At 38.4% G+C, this 23,579-nt stretch overlaps 1 protein-coding gene across 1 annotated transcript; it reads right to left on the bottom strand.

The window, feature by feature from the left end:
• Positions 1 to 628: 628 nt before the first annotated feature.
• LOC140245597 (uncharacterized) lies at positions 629 to 23,370 on the bottom strand. The gene is made up of 4 exons (XM_072325161.1): positions 22,863 to 23,370; positions 5,821 to 6,005; positions 2,334 to 2,450; positions 629 to 709 (listed from the first exon to the last, which is right to left on the bottom strand). Exons 1-4 carry the CDS (start codon positions 23,368 to 23,370, stop codon positions 629 to 631), a joined length of 891 nt encoding a protein of 296 aa, XP_072181262.1.
• Positions 23,371 to 23,579: the final 209 nt, after the last annotated feature.

Here is a 23,579-nt window from a genome sequence, read left to right as displayed (position 1 = left end):
TAACATGCGCGACTCCTCCAGGATCCTGGAGCCGTCCTTTAATTTACACAGACATATTGAAATTATTGAGAAATGATCAAATTTCATTACTACTGCAAGTAACAATCTGTCAATGCCTTTAATGTCTCACGTTGGTACCATAATCAAATATCATCAAATGGAGTGAGCATAATTATTTCATAAGCATTTGAGTTTTCTTATCGTTCTATTCCTTTTAATTCAACTTTGATACAAACTTATTTCTTTCTTTCTTTTCCAATAGAATGTCCAAAGAAATATGTGAAACAAGCATTTTATCGAATGATACACAGGCATCAAAGAATAAATACATTTCGTGACATCAAGGGCCTGTTGCATATAAGTTACAATTATGGTAACTTTGCCATCCAATGGTAACTACCATGTTAACAATACTCGACAGCCAATCAAAATCAAGAATTCCATCGAAGTTACCATTGGATTGGTGTTGCACCTCAAATTCTGCCAAAATATCTCCCATGCTCATATAATATACAATTACCCCAGTTAAATACTGGTTAGTGAAAAGGTTAGAGTAAAGGTTAGAGTTACTGTTAGATTTGGAGTTAGAGTTGGGTAATTAGGTTCAGGATTAGGAGTAGGGTTATGGTCATGGGAAGGGTCTGGGGTAATTGCCCAGGGGGTAGTTGTCCTTGACACTCCCAATGAGGTCTTGCTGGAGGACAGCAATCTGTAGCAAGCAACATGGTACAAGGATGATCGGGTTGAGACTGGTGAAAAATCACTATTTATTTTTATACGCTATCGGAGACCATTTCGGCGGCATTCTTGACTTACAGGGGACATTCGTGTTGCATTCTAAGTACATTCTAAGTGTTGTGTAATTTTACAGCCTTGAATTTTTGTCTTCCGAATGTGGCGCGAATTTTGAAAATTCTTAATTCCGGCTGGACAGGTTCTGCTTGATTCGTGCTGATTCCGATTTAGTGTGACGGGGTATTACGTTTGAAGAAGTTGTACAGTTGCGTAGGTACAATCTTTACCCCTTCTTCAAACGCCCTCTTCTATCAATAGCAAAGGAAATGGAGGGTTTGATCGCAAAACAAGTTAAGCACCATAATATGTGAACAGTTTAGCGTAAGTAACTCATCAGATAGAGTAAAATAAATAATTTCCAATAATATCTCACTTGTTGCATAACAAGAAATACTCTTGAAGTTAATGGTGAAAAAAATAGTTCATATTTTCTTATTATTTTCTCTCTTTTTTGTTTGCAGATTAATTCCCAAATATCTCAAAATTGACGAGAATTGAGACTCAGTTTGCGGTCAAACCCTTCATATACCCTCTTAGGTCCCCAGTTTCGTTTCTCCTCCTTAAAGCTTTAATTCCACCATCTTTTTCCTATACAGATTGTTGTCTTTTTTTTTTCTAATTACCCTGACGGGTATCTATGACGTGTAATGCTGACCCGTATCATGCTACATAATAATATGCAAGCCAAAGCCCCTCAATGGAGGTTTAATATGTTGGGTGAACTTCACTTGCGGGAAAAAAAAAATGCTCTTCTAACAGTCACATCTGGGTTGGATATTGTTGTTTTCTTTCTTCTTCTTCTCCTCCTTCTTCTTTTTTCTATCAGGTTGGCGTTGCAGTTTGACAACATGACACAGTTGAATCAAGGCATGTAGATGTCGTCATTTCTTCTTTTTTTTTCAGGCAATACTTGTTGCTTTAAACCATGTATTTCCGTTATTTTCGTATTCTTCGGCTCTCCGAACGATCTAATTCCCTACCTAAGTATCCCCATATCTTTTCTTACCCTTTCTTACGGAATCATTACTTGACACGTCACCTCTTAAATCCTTAAATATTGGTTGGACATCGATTGCTGGTTGTGGTATGTTTAAACTACACCTCTTCTCTGACACAAAATTGTTCAATTTTCATATTCAGAAGAAACCTACCCTAAAATGGCAAGGAAAAAATGACCTTGACGTGTTAAGTGCACTTACGCATGACAGGTGTTATGAAGCAGGAAAAAGCAGAATCAAAAATGTCATTCCCAAATAGTCTGGTGACGTACTTTCATAAACAAACCATTGTGGTAGGAGTCATTGGAGATATAAAAATTTTGCTTTCCTGAACATAACGTAAAATTAATTTCATTTGCAGTGTTGTCTCCAGCTGTTACTACGGGCAACGTTAGTACTTTGTTGACTATAATGCACATATTTGTTTTAAATAGAGTCTTTGTGAGTATTGTCTGTATAAAAAAAAAAAAAAAATGTAATGCCCCTCTTAAAGAAAACAACTCAGGACGACGCAAAGAGTTACATGTGATCGGTTCCCGCCAGGTAGTACTTGGAGCCAAGGGCCTGTTTCTCTCGTTCAAGCTGCTCCTGATCCGACCTCTCCCGTTCGGTCATCTTCTTCAGTTTCATCCGCCGATTCTGGAACCAGATCTTGACCTGTAGCGAAATGACAGACAAGACTGGTGAGGTTAGCAAGTAAGATAGGCAATGGCTGAGCAAGCAATGAATGTGTGTAAGCAAGCACCATGGGACAGACAGCTTTGAAGGGATGATACAGTTTCGGGTGAGATAGGGTTTGAGGTTTCTGACGTTTTTTTTTTTGTTTGTTTGTTTGCTTTGTTTGTTGGTTTTTTATGGTGACTTTTCGAGATAATGAGAAACCGCTTATGAAAAATGAAAGAGTATATAATTTTAAGAGGAATTCAAAGTTTATTTGAGGAAAATTGGTTTTGAAATGACTGAGATATCCTTAACAAATCAATCCTAATGAAAGGTGGGTCCCACTTTTCATTAGCATTGCTTTGTTATACCTTTTTTTTTTTTTTTGATATCTCAGCCATTTCCAAACCAAGTTTATTCAAATAACCGTTGAATTCCTCCTATTGCAGGCTTCTTTACATTTCATAAAGTGCTTTCTAAATATCTTGCAAAAAAAGCTAGAAGCTGAATTCTCACCTAAACAAACACTATACCACTCCTTTAAGTACCATAAGAAGGACTAGACAATGATGACGCTGTATTCCTGGCATAAGCACACCACTAATGCAGCTGCCAGAGAACTCGAAACAGGAATCTCGAGAATACGAACCCTTTGTTTAATCCACTTAACTGCAACAGTTCTCTCTGTTTTTACTCTTCAAACTCGACGTCCACCCCTGGTCAATTTCGTATAATGCATATCCAAGATGTTTGATCAAGCGCGCCGGAACACTTCTGGTTTTGGGGGGGCAAAATCTCAACGGGGGCACATTATGTGACGATGTGAGATCCTCGGCGCGGGAGCGAAGCGAGCGGGGGGGGGGGGGGTGGAAAGGGGGATACCTCCCCCCCCCCCCCCTTGTAGGGAGGTTTTGTAAAACAGGGTATAAAAGTCGCGTTTATAGACCATTTAAAAGCAAATTTCTAAGGAATTTAACATAGTGAAAAATAATCAGTGCGAAGGGCTATGATTATTACGTACGGGAGTACATAATAATGTGATGGTGTGAGATCCTCGGCGAGGGAGCGAAGCGACCGAGCGCGGGGAGTGTGTGGGAGGGGGGATACCCCCTGTCCCCCTCCCACGGTAGGGACTTTTTGTAAAAACAGAGCATAAAAGTCGCGTTTACAGAGAATTTAAAGCAAATTTCTAGGGAATTAACATATTGAAAAAATCAGTTGGAAGGACTACGATCATAACATACGGGAGTACATTAATACTGTGATGGTGCGAGATCCTCGTCGAGGGAGCGAAGCGACCGAGCGGCCCGGGGGGAGGGTGTGGGAGGGGGGACACCCCCTCCCACGGTAGGGACTTTTTGTAAAAACAGAGTATAAAAGTCGCGTTTATAGAACATTTAAAAGCAAATTTCTAGGGAATTAACATATTGAAAAAAAAAACAGTTGGAAGGACTATGATCTTAAAATACGGGGGTATATTATGTGATGGTGTGAGATCCTCGTCGAGGGAGCGAAGCGACCGAGCGGGGGAGGGTGTGGGAGGGGGATACCCCCTCCCACGGTAGGGACTTTTTGTAAAAACAGAGTATAAAAGTCGCTTTTATACAGCATTTTAAATTAAATTTCTGAGGCATTAAACCCAGTAAAAGAAATCACTGCGAAGGACTATGATAATAACTTATGAAGACTTTTCATTTTACTATAAGTACGGGCAGAACGAGCGAGCTACTTTCACTTTGCAATTTATCTGAAATGTACTCATTAAAAGCTTAAACATGATCGCATCGTTCGAACAATAAAAAAATATTCTTATACTGCTAGAAAGCAAAGAAGAAAATGAAAAATGTACTAAAAGTATGTTTCAGCGGGCACACTCGAGGACACGAGGCTATACACTAAATTTACTTATAAGTTACTATTAGTGTATAGATACAATAATGTTTGTTGTTAGTGTATTATAATTTTCGCCCCGTTAGGGGCGAAAATTTTTACATTTTCAGTTACGAAATTACAACATTTAGACAAGAAATATGCCTTTATTGTTCATTTTGGTCTTTAAATCAGTGATTAATTATTTGTTACAGGGGGCACTTTGGGGGGGCAAAAACTCGTTTTGCCCCCCCAACATTTTGTTTGGGGGGGCAAGTGCCACCCCTGCCCCCCCGCTTCCGGCGCCCTTGTGTTTGATATCTCGAAAATTTGACGACATAATAAGATTATATGCTATCAAGGATCACCGAACTATTTGTGAATGCAGAGGACTAGATCACATTTCTTTTTGGAGTCGTACAGTGACTATTAATTTTGTGCTGGCAAAAGAATAAAAATACTTCATAAGTGATTAAGTATAGATCCCTGTAATACCTTTATGATATTAAATTTAAAAAAGAATAAAGAAAATCCTACATATTTCCACTTTTCTCGCATAACAAAGGAACGCTTGACTTCCCTCTTTCAGAAGGCAGGGTAAATAGTCAAAAATGTGTTTCTTTTTTTTAATGACATTTTGTGAAATTCTCGTTTTATTTTCTCGAATTCGTTCTGCACATGTGGCATTACAAACTATGCAGTATTGACTGCACAAAAACTGTAAAAATCACAACTTTTGAATGGATTGTTAATTTTCTTCAAAGTTTCAGTGATGGGTTTTAAAAATATTGTTGCATTCACTCAATCCACACATACTTTTGCTTACAACTGTACAATAGATAAATAGATACTAAAACCAGATTTCTGAGGTTTGTCGAATTATCTTTTCATTACAATTTTTTCTTTTCATTGTTAGTCTTTCATGACGAAGAACCAAAAGTTTTCTGTGTTCTGAGCTCTGTTATAATCCCAAACCACTATGAATATCAGTTATCAGAATTATCAGAGCCTCGAGTCTAGATATCTACGTTGAAATTAAAAACATTTCACAGAGGGTAGATTTTTTTAAAAGTAAAATAAGTACATTTTGACTTGAACCGTTCCCTTTAATCTTTTTCCAGATCTGAATATTCTGTGTTGCAAATAAACTGAGGATGAGATGAACAAACAAACAAAGGAGCAAACAAACACTAGATACTAGTACGCAAAATAATATACTGTAAGGGCCAGAACTAAACACACCTGAATCTCAGTACGATGAAGCGCCAAAACTATAAAGAGTGCACTGACCTTTCAGAGAAATCCGCCATTTCTGCGGTGTCCCATGTGCGCGTGCACATGCGAATGTTCAATGTGGCGGCAGCGATCGCGCTCGTCGCTATAAATCTCATTCATTCAACATCTATTATTATACATGCGCATAATAATGCTGAATCAGTTAGTAGCAGGTGTTACAGTTCTGCGAGGTTGGTCGAATCAGTGTCTAGAGTGCACTCACCTGTCTCTCGGAAAGATGTAGTGCCTCAGCGATCCTGGTCCGCCTGTCCCTCGTCAGGTACATGTTCTCCTGGAACGCCTTCTCCAGCTCAATGATCTGCAGCTTCGAGTACGGCCGCCGCTTGGTGCGCCTGACCGAACTGGACGATGAGGGTGGGACCCAGCCACTCCCATGGTTCGATGAGGCTGTGACGAGAGATAGATTAATGATAATTATGCAAAACGCTTTGATGCATTCGTTGTCGTAATCATTGGTGGACTGAGAATGATAGCTGGACTGAAAATGATTGCTAGAGACTTATTACGTGTGTGATTGGACTTCAAGGGGAACAGAAGATTTTTGTTTTAATTGAAAAACTACGAGAAGTTTATAGCCTTCTTTCCCCAGTTGAGTAGGTCCAAATGGAGTCCCTGCGGAAAGATGAGAGTATGATATCACTGGATGTAGCAACAATATTCGTATTTTATGTTTTCAAGAGTGTACCATTGTTCTGTCCGGTCTATAATAGTCCTAAGTTTTCCACTGTGAATACTAACATAATTATAGTACTCGTGCATTTTCTCGTTCTTAATATGTGGACTGATGCATGTGTAGCAGTATATAGAGGCAAGCGGGTGCTGATAACTCCATGTGAATCGTACGAGGTTCATTGTGAGTGACGGCGGCACATATCCCCAGGATCGCCATTCAGTTCAGTGCACTATAATTTCCATGTTGCTTAAAGGGGCATTCCAGACGATTTTCATAATTTTACATCATGTAGTACATAAATCAACAGCTCCACATAGATTTGTGGAATTTAATATGGTTCTTGAGCAGAGAAGCAACACTTTGAAAGACCTTAAACAAATTACATTGAACAAGGATGATGACATAGAAGGTTCACATACATTTCGGAAATGTAGCTGTGTAATTCCATTACAATACCACGTGCTTGCGAGTTCACCTGTGTAGAATCTATGCATGTCTTCTTTTGTTCTGCTTCCCTGAGCCCCAACTCATGCATTCTTATGGTGACCCTGCCATGTCATCATCCTTGCTTATTGCAATTTGTTATAAAATTCAAAAATATTCTCAGTCTTCATCCCAATTATCATAAATTCTGAAACTTTGTCCACAGTATAACTAATTTGTAGTTGTTCAAATGTAAAAATCTGAAAATCATCCGGAGGTCTCCTTGAACTGTTTTATCTTACGCCTTATATATGCATTCTAATAATGATGATGTAGGCGAGACTTAAAGCAAATGAATATCTTCGGTAATCTTGATATTCGTTTCGTAATGTTACACATTTGAATGTTTCTACGCCCGTTCTTTTTACCTTGAATGTGTTGGGTTTCTTTCTTTATGTTCTGCATAACGATTTCTCCTTATGGTGTGTTGTGGATGTTTTTTTTTTCCTCTATCCCTCTCCCTGTCTTTCTCCGAGAGGGCCGGTTACAATTATCATTACATAGTAACTACCAGCACTATTCTTCTCATTGCAATGGTATATGATTTTTTCCTCGTCTATTCTCATTTATACTCCTCTGCAGTTATGGCATGGTATCGAAAATCTCTTTAGGCATGTTCCGTTCATGCAACGATGTCCACATGGATTTATGATTAGCATGCAGCACAAAAACACAACGCCATCTGCACTCATGAAGGAGGAAAATAAGAGGATAAACATATGATAAGAGCAACAGTTGACCTAAAAAAAAAAAAATGAATATTCAGTGATTCTGAGCAGACGGCTTCATTCCAGTCAGGGACAACAAAATCCTTGTGTAAGTGACTTTGGCTTTAGCTCGCAGTTAAAACGCACTCTCAGTTGAGGCATATCATCCTTTCTATCACTAGGTTTGTTTTTCCAGGTTGTTTTTTTGTTTTGGGTTTTTTTTTTCGTTGGTGGATATTCCTGTATGTTGATGTTTTTGAATGTATAGATTAGCACAGGTTCTCGGAAGTCATTGACATTGAAAGAACTAAAAATAACGCACATTCACATATACTTTTTGCAATAGCATTGTCTGCTCGTCTCGCGATAAAGACGGAAAATGAATGTGACTTTTCTTTTGGTTTCTTGTGAACGAAGTGATGGTATCAATAGTTTCATGTCCATAAAAATGCAAGCAATAACTTTGACGTCAACATTTTTTCTGTCATAAGGAAAGGTTGATTAACCTTTTTTTTTTTCGAAAATAAGCACTGAAAACTGAAATCTTCGCAAGGTAATTTCGGGGTTGGCTACAGCTCATGATACCTTGAGTACTTCGTATTCCCGGAAAAGGAAAACTGTTCTCTCATGTGCAAAATTGGTTATTACAATCGATCTCGCGTCGTCTGAGTTTTTACTACACGTTCTTGGCCATTTTTGCGTCAGTACAATTCACGACGCAGCGAGCTACGCCTACTTGATGGAGTGATCGTAAAGTATGGGGGCGGCATTTTACTTTGTATGACTATAGGCTTCGTCTCCGCGTCATTCAAACCTGCTTTGCAACACGACGCGGGGAGTGAGGATAACGGTCAGCACAATCGTTGTCTAAAGCTCCGCGTCGCAAATCTAAAGCTACATAGTCAAATACATTGCTGCGACATAATATTGTCGGCAGTGTTTGACAGCTATCTTCATCTTCTTATAAGATGTATCATCATCCTGTTGGACTGGCTTTCTGTGGACCGCTTTGAAGATCGAGAACGTCATTTAACAATTTGAGTGCTACATTTATAAACTGTCCATAGGTTTGTGTGTGAAATTTGTACGCTTTTGACTCACTGGCACAGAAATGGATAAGAGATATCCAACAAGTAGCTGTTTTGGCTTTCATTTAAGCCTCATACCCAAGCATTGATATTCTTTCTTTAGAAAATCAGAAGATTTCTTTAAAGATCCCACTCGATAGTTTCCACGAAATCCAGTTGCCCAGAACAGATTACTCTTGTAGCTAATCCCATTACTGCAACAATTAACAGAATGTATATATTTTGTGTAATTTTTTTCCCTATTATATCCGTTACTTTCTTTCCATTTTTGAATATCTATCAGACTTCAGTTTGTGCAAAAAGAATAGCTAATAAAACATTTGTTATGGTACGCCATTCGGTCAAGATCTTGATATATCTTCATTCCTGTAACTAATACGAACGTAATATGCTATGCATGTTCAAGTTACATTTTGTGAATGAATCCTTCATAATTCTGTTTCAGTAGCAGTGCACGCTTTATTCAATGCTCTGCATTTTTCTAAGCAATCAGCACTCATTGCACACCAAAGGTTAAGTCGTATTCAGAGTGTGTGTGTGTGTGTGTGTGTGTGTGTGTGTGTGTGTGTGTGTGTGTGTGTTTCCTGGGTGTTTTTGCTGTATAAGAACGGAACATTGGTACGAGCGAGGTGAATTGCATCGTTTCTTATTGTGGAATGGAAAGATGTATTTGTTGTTTGACTTTCTCGTAATCGACGAACCAACACTGATGCAAGTAACAGAGTGAATAGGGAACTTTGCAGGTACCGAACAAACGTTCTGCAATGATCATTTGTGCAGTTTAAAAAGAAACAGAAACAAAAACCAGAGCAAAAAAAAAAAAAAAAAAAATCTCATCTGAGTTAAAAATTGCTGGTAGGTGCATCATCGATGGATTTCAATGTATACAGAGCAAAGGGAAGAATGGCGCATGGAATACAATGGTCTCGTATTGTGGATGCGGTTTAAAAACAGCACTAAACATGCTTCGAAAAGGTTTTTCCCCTTTCAGTGGTGTTTAAATTCGTTGCGATAATGTTCGACGTTTCCCATTCATCCCACTCCTCTGTACTGCTTCCCGTGGTTTTACCGTTCTAGCTGCTGTAGATGGTGGCTACGAGTCGCTTACACATTTGCATTCCCCATGCTCGTGCACAACAACATGGGCTATTCGAGAACAATACCTCAGAGTCATGACAACTCGCTTTCCAGAAGCAGTCAATTGGATTAGGAGAGCTGAAGAAGGGAATAATGAGCTGCTCTAAAGTCTATCATCAATATGATATGCAAATAAGCTCTGATGTCAACCAATCACAGAGAGAGAGGGACAAGGCTATTACTGCAGTAAACAGTGCTTGTTTACATATAGTTAAATATATATATATATATATATATTTATAAAACGCGCTCTTGATCTTTCCGTGTATTTTTTTTTCAATTTCTGCTGGATATTTTTTGTTTTTGTCATGTAAAAGGCTATTTGAAAATAATCGGATGGATCGTTGGAAGGACCCATAACTGCAACACAATATCGAAAACGTTGCTGATTATGAGCATCTACAGTGATATTGCTCTCACGAGCCTTTTCCGTCCATGCGCCCTTCAAGTTGTTGTTGAACGATTGTCCTTAACCCTGGCAAGAAAGTGGGGCAAGTCGGAAATTTGTAATGGCGTTGAGGTCTTTGATTGACAAAATGAGAGAAAAAAAAATGAACTTAGCTAATTTATCTCCAAGCACATAAAAACTCATATATCATGCATCATGTAAATGTCGAAACCTCATATGTATGTATTTGTAAATATATACATTATATGGGTTATATGATTATTACATCAGTGGGTCTGCATTAGTTTATTAAATTGCTGTACATTAGGGAAATGGACAAACATATTGCGTGTGATTTCTCTGGTCATTTTGTATTTAAACAACCTTCATTACCTGTACAAACGCTTTGTTGAACACAGTGCACAACTGTCCACAACAGTTTGTTTATTGTACGTCATTTATTCCTGTTAAATAAAGAGAAATTTGATTTGATTTGATTTGATTTTATTTTATTTGATTTATTTCTGCTTAATTCCGTTACATCAGGTATGGTAATTAGGTGGGGTGGTGTTTTTTGTTTTTTGTTTTTCGTTCGCTCGTTCGCTCGTAACTCTTCGTGCGAACGATTGCTCGGGTCTAGGACTTGTCCCCCGGAGGACAACTCCCCCGGGGACTACTCCCACCTGACAACTCCCCCGGAGGACGTCTCCCCCGGAGGCCTACTCCCCCGGAGGATGTCTCCCCCGGAGGACGACTCCCCCGGAGGACAACTCCCCCGGGGGACAACTCCCCCGGAGGACAACTCCCCCGGGGGACCACTCCCCCGGAGGACCACTCCCCCGGGGGACAACTCCCCCGAGGACAACTCCCCCGAGGACAACTCCCCCGGAGGACAACTGCCCCGGGGACGTCTCCTGGGGGACAATCCCATACTGAACAGAGATTTGTGTGTGTGTGTGTGTGTGTGTGTGTGTGTGTGTGTCCTATAAATTATAATTAAATTCATCTGTGTAAAAACAGTGTTCTTTTTAAATAAAATTTAAATTAAAGTTGGCGTTACCTAAGACACGTCCATCTTTATAACAAAGTTTTTGAAATCTCAGCACAAAGTTTTTACCATTGTACACGCTACATGTAATGTCGAAAAAAGTAGAAACGCAGGTCCATTTTATCACTGAAAATTGGTCAAGAGATAAACACATTGACGGATACACGCTTTTGAGGGGAGAGTTCATTCCTTAGCATGTACCTGTTATTCTTCATTATTTTATAATATTTTAAGAAGTCCATTCTTTGATGATTTTCTTTTTCTTTTTGCAATTCATGATTATGATAAGGAATATGTTAAATGAAAGAAAGATATCATTCAGAGGGGTGAAGGCTCAAGTTTTTGAGTTTCTTAAGTTTGTCTCCCTCTACAAAGGAATATGTTGTTAGAAATACCCTTTTAATGGGGTTATGATTTTTATCTTAGATTCATATGATAGTTACTATCCTGTATGTCACTGTCAGTAATTTCATTGTGCAATTTTCGTTTGTTATGTTGACTGTGAATTTATCTGAACATCATTACAATTCTTAATGTCGGAGAAATAATTGACAGAAAAAATATGAATATTCTGTTCCTGAAAAGACTTGAACATGTAAAAAGGTAATATCTTCCAACAGCCCTGGGAAAGCACACCCGCACGACCAACACAAATCTCTCAACCACAAAGATGGGATGATTCGAGTTTCAATTAATTGAAAATTGAGTTTTGTTTCACACAGTTTTATTTGATAACGTTTGAACATGGAAAACAAAAACAAAAAAAAATGTCTAGCGTAAGAGTAATTGAAGTTAGTATGCAAACAACACTTTTGCACGTAATGGTACACAGATGAATTCAATTTCAATTTCTAGAACACGAATAAGAAACATCTCTGTTCAGTTATGGGATTGTCCCCCAGGAGACGTCCCCGGGGCAGTTGTCAGGTGGGAGTTGTCCTCCGGGGGAGTTGTCCTCCGGGGGAGTTGTCCTCCGGGGGAGTTGTCCCCCGGGGGAGTTGTCCCCCGGGGGAGTTGTCCCCCGGGGGGAGTTGCCCCCGGGGGAGTGGTCCTCCGGGGGAGTGGTCCTCCGGGGGAGTGGTCCCTCAGGGGAGTTGTCCCCCGGGGGAATTGTCCTCCGGGGAGTTGTCCCCCGGGGGAGTTGTCCCCCGGGGAAGTAGTCCCCCGGGGGAGTTGTCCCCCGGGGGAGACGTCCTCCGGGGGAGTAGTCCTCCGGGGGAGACGTCCTCCGGGGGAGTAGTCCTCCGGGGGAGACGTCCTCCGGGGGAGTGGTCCTCCGGGGGAGCTGTCAGGTGGGAGTAGTCCCCGGGGGACTAGTCCTCCGGGGGAGTTGTCCTGATACGGTGAACGTCACATTGTCTGACGGACATAATTATCACATAACAAAGCTCCACAACAAACATTAATGATATTTCAAACGCATCATCTATGTTACAGTATATATTATTTGCTGATGATACAAATGAGTTTTACTCACATACTGACCTAAAGCAGGTAGTTGCTACTTTGAACAATGAATTACCGAAATTATCTACATGGTTTAAAAGTAATATACTGGCTCTTAATTTAAGCAAAACTAATTTCATTCATTTTAAATGTAATAAAGCTGATCTCCCAGAATATTTATTGTATATTGATGGTATATCTCTTGAAAGGAAAATATCTAATAAATTTCTCTGTGTGTATATAAATGAAAACCTGAAATGGGATGATCATCCTATTCTATTCTATCCAGAGTAGGTAAGCATATAGTCTCCATACCGTCAAGCTTCGGCTTATTTTGGAGACCCTTCTGTTTAAGTTCCATAAGCTGTTTGTATTTGTTTTGTATAATTGTACTAAAAACTATGTGTCGATATACTGTTTGTCATAAATGACATGTACATAATCATATCTGATGTAACGGAATTAAGCAGAAATAAATCAAATCAAATTAAATCAAGTTCTGAGGTTTCAAATCCTATTATGAAACGATATTGTCCCAAATATGAATTTGTCCCAAATAATGCACTCTCGTTATAACGACCTCCGTTATTACGCGTTTCTACTTTTGTTTAATCGTTATATTGGTTATTTGTTCAGTTACAGGGAAATTCGGATATAACGGAAGAAAATTGTTGGTCTCTAGGACTTTGTTGTAACGGGAGTCCACTGCAGTCCTTAAAACTCGTTTAGGCAGAATGCCTTCTACAGTGAATCCCCGTTATAAAAACACGGTTGTAACGAAATTCCGGTTACAACGAAGTAAAAACTCAGGCTGCATCATAATCGGCTGTTTTTGTTTTGTTTTTTGTTTTTTTTTTTTTGTCTATTTGTTCGGTTATAAGGAATTTAATGAAAGAAATCTGCCGGTCCTGAGGACTTCGTTACAACTGGAGTCCACTCTATAATGAAGACACTTCAGAACTTTCCTGTGCGAACAAGGAAGCAAAACAGACAAACAAAATATGACAGCCAATTTCAACGGCTTTTCTGTTGAGATCACACGCCAAACCTCACAAAAGTTTTAATACTCAGATTTCAGATAAGCGAGCTAGGCAGGTGACACAAAATGAAGTAAAGCCATAAAATTGTCAAGGGCATCCCAGCTCGTATCAGCGAGACTATCAACTTTACTGCTCCTTTTGAGTGCACTCCATTCGCACTCTCTCAATGCTATACGTTAGGTGACCCTCACCTCAAAATGTATACTTTCGAAAAGTGCGCCTTACACCGTGAGAAACTATTAGACCAAAGTTATATTACTGTTCTGTTTTGTTTTGCTTCATCTTGTTTTGTGTTGCTTTGTTTTGTTTTGTTTTGTTTTTTGTTTTTTTTTTTTCAGGGGTGGGGGTAGGGGTTTAACGTCTCTAAAAGAAATGCTTGCACGCTCCTGCTCGTTCATCCTGTGCTCAGACCTCGGCAGGGCGGATCAGGTATCCAGATACAATACGAGACTCGATACCCTTGTCGTGAAAGAAGCGGGCTTGCAGGTTGGCGATATGCTTGTTATCAGGAAGCCAAATGCCGACACACGATATCACAATTACTTATAAAACTTAACGTCCGTAACATGATGGCCCTGGAGTATCAGCTTTCATTAAAATGAGCGTCCTTATAGCGATCGCCTTCTCATCCAGTAGGCGCATAGTACATGTAATGCAAAGCGTCGGGGGGGGGGGGAAACTACACTCAAGATACTCTATACGTTTTATGGCATTGTCAAGAGCACGGAGTCTACGATGGGAGGCTAGAAAAGGTAACTATAAAAATGTTATACACTTCATAAACCGATGTGCAGAGCAATGAGTGTTAAGTGATATGGAGCTAATGAGGAATTACGACCATTAACGTCAAATAGTGTCGTAGCGGTGTGTCAAAGTTAATATACCGTATTCAAGACACACCTGTTCATGTAAACGGGCGCGTTCATAAAACTATAGGAGCTTATCAGCTGATATCCTTTAGTACATCAATACCATGTTTAAGTGCCACAGGCTATAAAATTAAGCGGGAACACACTAAATAGATAAATCTGGCTTTATTACTGTCAATCGACAGACAGGTTTTGTGTAATTGCGACAAATTACGATCTAATTAAAAAGCATTATGATGGTCATTAAGAGTAAAAGCCAGCATTTTTCCTCGTTGAGCAGTGATTTATTGGTGCGACTTTATGTTTCAGGTTGTTTGTTTTATCATTCTTTTTCATTTCAATTTTATGGCTTGTGTAAACGTTATAACATTAGGTTATAACGTTCTTATTCTTTTACGCTGGAATTGAAAGATATCCTTTATTCACAGTGTCTGGCCCATTTTTGTTTACTTTTGCTTTTCCTGTATTTTATTGCTTTTGTTTACTTTTGCTTTTCCTATATTTTATTGCTTTTGTTTCTGTACACTCTCCAACAGATTATCGAGACTATTAAAAAAGGAAAGGTAAGGTTCTAGAATGTTTTACCTTGAGATAGTATTTCACTTTAAATTTGAAACAAGTGGAAGAAACACGTATGTCTTGAGATTCTTGTGCGATATCATACCGTCAGTGTCTGGAAAACGAGAAATTAATACATGTTTGAGTGACACAGCTTTTTAGTAAATAGATAGAATGGCATTATTAACCGAGACCTCGAATCAGCATGATGCATCGCAAGAACAGTTTAGCAGGATGTAGAAAGTTGAATACATTTTTTTTGTGTGTGTGTGTGTCAGAAACACGTCTTACTCTGTGATGCAGGCGAAGTGAAGACAGTGTATTGTTACCATGATTACGCGTTGGTTGATTCTAATGAAACCTTAACCATGCTTTCGAGGAGATGGGGTAATTTCTTTTTATTTCATGATCTTCAATCTAAATCTTTATCTAATTCAATCCAATTCATTACTTCAACTCCAATTAAAAATTTGACATATTCTATTGACTGATTTAAGTGCATCCAGTAACTTAATCTTTAGCTTAAGTTCAAATACCTTAATAGGCCATGTACAGTTCGGAATACATATGATTTTTATTTTTGGTTACTACTGTTTGACTAGATTATATTCTACAAATGTAATTTGTGGAGAAAAAAAAACTTGATAAATTAAATATCGAGGACGTTCATACTGATCAGCTTTCACATCTGATGGTTACATGAAATGTAAAGTATTTGGGGGGGGGGGGCTACAATCCGATTGTCAGTCCTAGAAAAATCATATGCAACTTCAATTTATTCCCCAAGTTGTGTCCACACTCCATCAATCAGTTTATTGTCAGATGTCTGCACCTCACAAAATATGCAAAACAACACATCCATTTGAAAGTGTATACCAGCCAAAAAAAAAAAAAAAAAAAAAAATGAATAGAAATAAAGTAATCACCAGTATTTCGTTGGGTATGTACAGGGCATGACACAAATATAATGTGAGCAGAAAATCATTCTCGACAGCAAATTGTTTATACAGTCTGGTAGGTCAATCTGAAGTACAGGCGAGAAGCCTTGAAATTTGATAGTAATATAATTTTTTGAGTTTCTTTCCTTGTTCTCCTCCTTGCCCTTCTCTTCTGCTGTTCCTTTTATTTTATCTTTTCCTTCTTCTTCTTCTTCTTCTTCTGCATTTCTCATGTTTCTCCCCTTTTCTTCTGTGCCTTGTTCTTAGTCATTATTCTTAAGATGTAGAAAGTTGGACCATGCATTTCTTCAGATTTGACATCCGTTTTGTTGTCAATAAAAATGAAAATCAAGTCTTCCCACCTAATACCATACACACATTTATCGTCTCAAGCAAAGAGTTTCGTCATTCATAATATTAACAAGCAAGAACGTATTGTGTTACGACAAGGGATAACGCCATGCATGCCGATATGATGGTAAGCACTCAATCCCTCCGGTATGCATTCCACCGGATCATCGCCACACATGAAAGCTTCATTACACAGGAGACTGCCATTATCATATCATTTTTATTTTTTATTTTTTGGAGGAAGTATTTTATGTAAATTGAATGAATTCTTCGTTTCACGACTGAAAATTGGTTCCACGCCATTTCTCGGAAGAGTATCAGCTTTGTCACTTGATATCAGCGTCTGGCTCTGTAAAACTTTACTTTCAGACGTGAAACTTTCAGCCACTATAATGTTGTATTGCAAATGCAAGGATTACGCAAAATAAAAACTTGCACGACTTGGTATCAGCGCGTGTGCACATGATCAGCTTTTGATGTGATGTAAGTGAAACACAATATCTGTTTCATGCGCAGACAGGAGTTCAAGGCTCAAATTACTGACGAAAAATAGACGACGTCAAAAAAAAAAATACTGGATATGTGTTTCAACATAGCCCTAAGTCCTTGTTATACAGTTGCAGCTAATACAATTGCAACTGATTTCATCTGAAAAGGAAAGAATTATATTAAAGTGGAAGAAGCATAGAGGTCTTGAAATCATTTGTAATAAACTCTGAAAATTATCACTTGGAGCTTACATGTATCCTATAAGCTTCTGCTTTTTAGTAGGTTCCTCACATTACACATTATTCGTATTTGCTTATAATATGCTTGTTTACTTCCATCTCCAATTGAATATTTTGTTCTGTACGTCTCACTTCATATCAAATTGAATCTAAGGTTATATGAACAATAAATAGATGTTGTCTTGATCTTATAAAGAGTAGTTAACAATCACCTGACAAACAAATTTAACCTTTATAACAAGAATAACACAGAGCAATATGTCAAGCAGTCTTTATTCAAATTAGAATCACTCAAGCTTGTATTAATCTCTTGTTTTCATCTTCCAAACACTGCGTGTATGCTATCGCGTAAAAATCTTAAGACATCCGTGTTTCTTCCACTCGTTTCAAACTTTCATGAAAATACTATGGAATTAAAGTAACGATTTCAGAACCTTCTCTTTTTCCTCATTCCCTTTCTGAAACTTCTCAAGTTTTGAGAACCACAGGATCGTCTTTGATAACAAAGGATATAAATCTTTATTTTGAAGTAATTTCAAAAAGGTGAAATGTTTTGAAGCTGTAAGTCATGCCCCAGTCACACAGTGCCTTACGATGGGTTACGTCCACTGCGGATAGATACGGATGGGTGGACGCAGGCGGACACAGCGTGGACGCAGACATCAGCAGGGTCGTATGTAGACGTAACTGTCCGTAACTAATCCGTATAGAAACGCAAAATGACGGCGCCAAGCCTGCGAAATGTTGAAATGTTCAAAATTTCGCAGATGGACTCCACGGATGCAGGCTTACGCAAGTAACCGTAACTGAACGTAACTATCCGTAACTGAACGTAACTATCCGTAGCTTGGACGCAGACCATCCGCAGACAAGTTTACCTCCCGTCCATTTGCGTTCATTTGCGTCTACCGTAAAGTATCCGTAATTAACCGTAAGTTAACGTATCACAACACGTACGTCCGCTTACGGACATTTCCGGGCAGTTACGGATGCTGCGGACAAGTGCGTTCTTTGACGTTTTCCGTTTTCCACTCCCATGGCAACAGAGAACCGTGGAGCGGTGGAGTGGCAGAACCGGCATGGTCGAATTATGACATTTATCCCACAAATGATCATTTTATGTGGCATCCATGTGCAGATGACATTGGTTAACCCTTGGTGCTAACTTTATTTTTCTTGCTCTCTTTGAATGTATATTATTCCAAAAAGTCAATATTTGGTGTAGGGGATAGGGTAACAGCATTCTACAATTGTATTTACTTTTCTGGCTGGGGAGGGTGTGGGACAGCTGTAAACTACATGCATATAAAATGAGAACGAATTTAGTATTTCTCTATATAGTCTGAGTCACTTTACACTCCATGGAATGTGTACTACTTTTTTTTGTATTGCATTTGGATGGGGGAGGGGGTGTTCTAGAGTCTTTTTTTTTTATCTGGAAATTTATCAAGCATTTCTTTATCATTATTTTTATTCATTATTATTGTACGTAATATAATTTCTGTTTTCCCCAGTGTAAAATATAAGACAGCCCAATTATTATGTGATAGGCCTAACCTTGCTGTCATAAATAAACTTATGAGCAGGGATTGTCGGAGAACACCACATTGTCCACAATTATTCATAACAATCTGTAACTCTCCTTAACTATCCGAAAATATCCGCAACTCTCCGTAAATGTTTGCAACTCTCGGCAAGTGTTCAGAGGTATTCGGAAGTTTACGCAAGTCGAAAGAACAAATCGCGTGTTAATTTGTAGGATTATCCGCAAGTGGACGCAAGTATCAGCATCTGGTCGTAACTGTCTGTATCATCCGCATTTTTTTCCGTATACGTTTTGTAAAATTTTCTGGTGACGGCAAGGGATCCGCGGAGTCCGCAGAAAATATGCCTTTTTTGGAAGTAACGCCAGACGCGGAGTATTAAGTGACTAGGACCTGAAGCTCAGCAGAAACCTTTATAGAAGGTGATGAGATCTCTGGATCATAATCGAAACACAATCATATTGTAGGCACTGGTAGCCGATTTTAATGACCGGGAAACTGTGTGATTTTGTCACCATACAAAGCTTTAACACGTCGTTGGCTTGTTTGTTTGTTTATTTGTTAGTTTATATAGTTGGTTTGTTTGTTTGTTTGTTGCTGTTGTTGTTGTTGTTGTTGTTTAGTTTACTGTATTAATCGCGTAAAATGTCAATATGGAGTGGAGATTCTGTGCATGAAAAAAAAAATAATTTATGAAAAATGTGTAATGTTTATTCTACTTCAAAGGAAAATAAATCTACACTATCTTCCTTGTTCCACCGTACCCATGGTACAGGGCCAATACCTTCATTTCTTCATTTCTCCGTTTTGAATAGCATCATTAAAAGAAGTTGTGAAGATAAAATTCACTGACGAAACACACAATTAATAGGAAAACGTGTGTCCGCGTAATGTCGTCAATTTTTACAACTACGAAATGAGGAGGTCATGCATTTTGAGTCAAGCTGACTCAAATTTTCTTCACTATCTGCTACAATTGATTAAAAATGTGTGTGTGTGTGTGTGTTTTTTACTTCATTGCCGCAATAAAGATAAAGGTGATTGCTAAATTACAAAAATAATGCAAAATGGGGAACAGCCATCCCGATCCAAACATTCCACTGATAACAAAATGTCTATTAAGTTGTATAAGTAGAAAAAAAAAATAGTCTGTACTATAAATGTAAATTGAATGCTTAGGAAGTAGTTCGTCTGAAATATGTTGAATATAAGAAAGAAATATAAGAAATGATAAAATTAATATCAAGACAAGGATAAATTATTCATTACTCATCACAACTAGATTCAAATAAAATGATATACAGGTCTTTATAAAAGATAAATGCAGCTATAAATAGATCTCAAATCAATAAAGTTTCTTAATCATTACTAGTATATAAGAATACAATAGCTGAGGACAATAGAAATATCAACTTTTTAGTTAGTTTTTTTTTTTGTCTCTATAAATTTCAACAGATTGAAAATAGAGACAATGATATGAAAACTAGAAAGAACACCAGTGTAGATGAAGTAAACAACAATTTACTGAAACGGAGCCTCTTTCCCAGTATGTTGAAACTTTTATTAAGCGAGTGTGTTGTCCCACGAAATATGGAAATAGCAGTGGTTATCCCTGTGTTTAAAAAAGGATCACGTTTTGGATCTTGTTGATTATAACCTATACTGTTATTCTCTCCTGTTTCTAGAATACTCGAAAAATTGTTTGTACACGAACTTTTTTCCCCTTTTTGGTGCACTTTTATATTTTTCTCAAGCTCAAAAATTTGTTTTTCGCCAGAAACATAACACGGCCCTTGCTATTCTAGATTCCTTCGGGAATTGATAATTATATGCATACCAGTGGTACATACCGTGACCTGTCCAAGGCCTTCGACGTCATTGTCCATTATATTATATTTAAAAATTTAAGAAAAATAAACAGCTCATTGTTCTAAAAATCTGAAATTTTGTAGGTCCGAAAAAGAAATAAAGTGGTTCAAAATGAAAGAAAACATAAAAAAAAAATGTTTTGAATCTTAGCTACCAAATGGAACCACGAAAATTTTTTTAGAAGTTTGAATCAAAATCAAATTTAAGTGGTCCATAACCACCGAACAATCAACGCTAACTTAGAGCCCTGAAAAATCCCTTTTTCATAATTTTCATTTCATTTCATTCATTTCATATCATTTCCAGCCAAAGCATATAATATGACAATTGTATGTGAACAAATTAAGTACAATGTAACTTGTGCATATCCAAATGTATTTCAAATACACGTCATTTGTTTACATGAAACAATAAACATACTTTAGTTGAAGAGATACATGGCAAAATGTGACTGAATCATAACAAAGAAAAGGTTGGAAATGGAGGGGACTGCGAAAAAGCCAAGCTTGTAGAATGCAGTCCCCTCGTGACTGGTGAAAATTATAGTAATAATGCAACGAGACAATTAGACAGCAAAGAAATCAGTTAGCAGCTTTCAAGAATGCAAATCCCCAGTAATATAGGAATTAATAAAAAAAAATTCTTTAATTTCAAGGTAAAATTATTTAAACTTTAAGATTCTTTTAAGTTGCTGTCAAGGAAATTCCAGAATTTAGGTCCAGCGAAAGAGAATATAGACTTTGCAAAAATTTGCTTTCATCTCGTTAATATTCATTTATTCATACATAGTGTTCTTTCGTTGTCGGTCTTAATTTATCAGTGGTAGGTGAATGATTACTCACAGTGTATCCATTGTACGTAACGGGATGAACTGAGAATTTTCAGGGTGGATTTATTCGCTATACTCTCCCCAATCAACCGACACACCCCTATTCTTAAAGATGAAAGCCACCCAATCGATTAACATACAGAGAAAGAGGAAAATATTCCCTATAGAACGATACAAAACTGACAAAAATCAGATAAGAAATAAGAAAGATATGACATTTTGAAATATCGGTGTGGTTTTTTTTTCGGAAAACATTTCTTGACCATTGCTTATGAATATTCAAATCAGCAAGTTGACGATATCACGATCTCACAATTTCTTATTTATTTCGTATGCAGAAATGATAAAAATCTCATATTTCAGCTGTTTGAATATAACACTTACCTCAAAACCACCCAAAAGAAAAATGAGAAATGTAACTTTGATATATCTTGGTGGGGAACATGTTTTTACTTGTATTATCTAAAAATTACATTTTTTCCCCCAATTTCATATTTAACACACATGAAAAACAAGGAGGATATGGCATCATCAACATGCTACTCCTGATATTCAAAAAGACTGGTCGGGAAGTGTTTTCCGGGGGAAAAAATGAGTTTTCAAAATGTCATATCTTCATATCTTATCAGATTTTTGTCATTTTCTGTCGTTCTGTAGGGAATAATGTTTTTTCTTTCTTTTGAAGTTTATATACTTTTTGGTGGATTTCCTCTTTAAATAGCATAGCGAACTGGGTTGAAAGCAAAGATGAATCTGGCATTGCTCTTTGTTTTAGACTTTTGATATGTATACTAAACTGGAGAGAGTCTCCCATAAAGTTATCTTGCGGCAATTATCCTCCTCTGATCTTTAAGATCTCCGCATGCGAACATTTATGATCAATGAATCGACCTAGGCGTACAGTCTCATGCGTAAAATCCGAACTTAAATGGCTCATACCCTCGAAAGCTTCATTAGGGAATGTGGACATAGTGCAGTTGTTTCTATTGTACAGGTAATTGTCTATGAGATGAGATGAAAGTGTGATTTGGATAAAAGAACAGCCCCCCCCCCCCCCCACACACACACACACACACGAGCACACCTTTAAAATAAGAACATCCCTTGGCCTCTGCATAATGAAATTAATAGATATTTTATCAGTCAAGTTGTAATGACGAATGACGGATTATATGTAAAGAGAGAGCGCGAGAGAAAGTTTAATTGCAAAAAATAGACGAATCTTTTTTGTATCAAATTGACATAATTGAGAGAGTAAAGCTTCTGAATATTTAAACAAAGAAAGTAATCAAAGTGTATGCGATGATTTTAACGATATATTGAAAAATGTCTATTGGTATTCTAAAGATTCTTCTCTATTTTACGAAGACATCATTTTAAAGACATTGAATATGGCATCTGTTTTTACATTTAAACTCTTCATATTATATCAAAACTTGTGTGCAGCGTTTACCTGCTGATCTGAATAGTTTATCAAACAGTACTATGCGTCTTGTGTTGTATGACTGAGAAAATATTTAGCACAAGCCAGCTTTCTCTAGGACTTACCGAAGGCGCCGTGCCGGTGAGCTATACCATACGTCGGGCCGGGCGCACCACCAACGGCTGCGGCAGTTGCTGACGCCACAGCGGACATGAGAGGCTCGCGGTGCTGCGCTGATGCACTTCCCGCCACAACAGCCGCGTTGAGCATGGAAGGGGTCGACGGGGACACCGCGTGGTGGAAATGGCCATGCGCGGGAAAACTCGACGCCCGGGCCTGCGAATGCGTGTGCGAAGTCGGTGACGAGAAGTCAAAGTAGCTGCCCGCCGAGAAGTCGTCGGTGTACGACGGGATGGCGACGCTGGAACTGTCATGGTTGTTGTAATAGGGGTATCGGTGGGCCAGCGTCATCGTGCTCATCGTGGTCGCGTGAGGTGTAGGCAGATGGCTGGTGCTTTCCGTTCGCGGGCTGACGAACGGCGAGGAAATCGTAGGCGACGCCGATGATGACGAGCGCTGCGCGGTCATGGTCGTTGTGTTTGGAGCCCAGGGCTCGGTCATATAGTTCTGCATGATAACGGAGTGTAAGGTTCTCGGCCGTTTCGTAATGGCGATGTTAGTTTGCTATCTTTTTTGTTTAGCAGGTGCTTACCATATCACTATTTTTAGAAGTTTAAGGCAACATTCCAAGTCTCGCGAGAAAGACGGGTGCAGCTGACACACCTATCACTAAAACACTGCTCCCGCTCCACTAGTACTTAAGTACATCAAGGTGACAGCTT

This window comes from Diadema setosum, chromosome 22 (genome assembly GCF_964275005.1).
Source record: "Diadema setosum chromosome 22, eeDiaSeto1, whole genome shotgun sequence".
Lineage (NCBI taxonomy): Eukaryota > Metazoa > Echinodermata > Echinoidea > Diadematoida > Diadematidae > Diadema > Diadema setosum.
This window is presented reverse-complemented; position numbering and strand designations above follow the sequence as displayed.

Coding starts and splice junctions, on each gene's coding strand:
- LOC140245597 (XM_072325161.1), bottom strand. CDS start 23,370: ATGCAGAACTATATGACCGAGCCCTGGGCTCCAAACACAACGACCATG. Junction 2,451..5,820: donor TACATCTTTCCGAGAGACAG/GTGAGTGCACTC, acceptor ATTTCGCTACAG/GTCAAGATCTGGTTCCAGAA. Junction 710..2,333: donor TTGGCTCCAAGTACTACCTG/GCGGGAACCGAT, acceptor TGCTTGCTACAG/ATTGCTGTCCTCCAGCAAGA.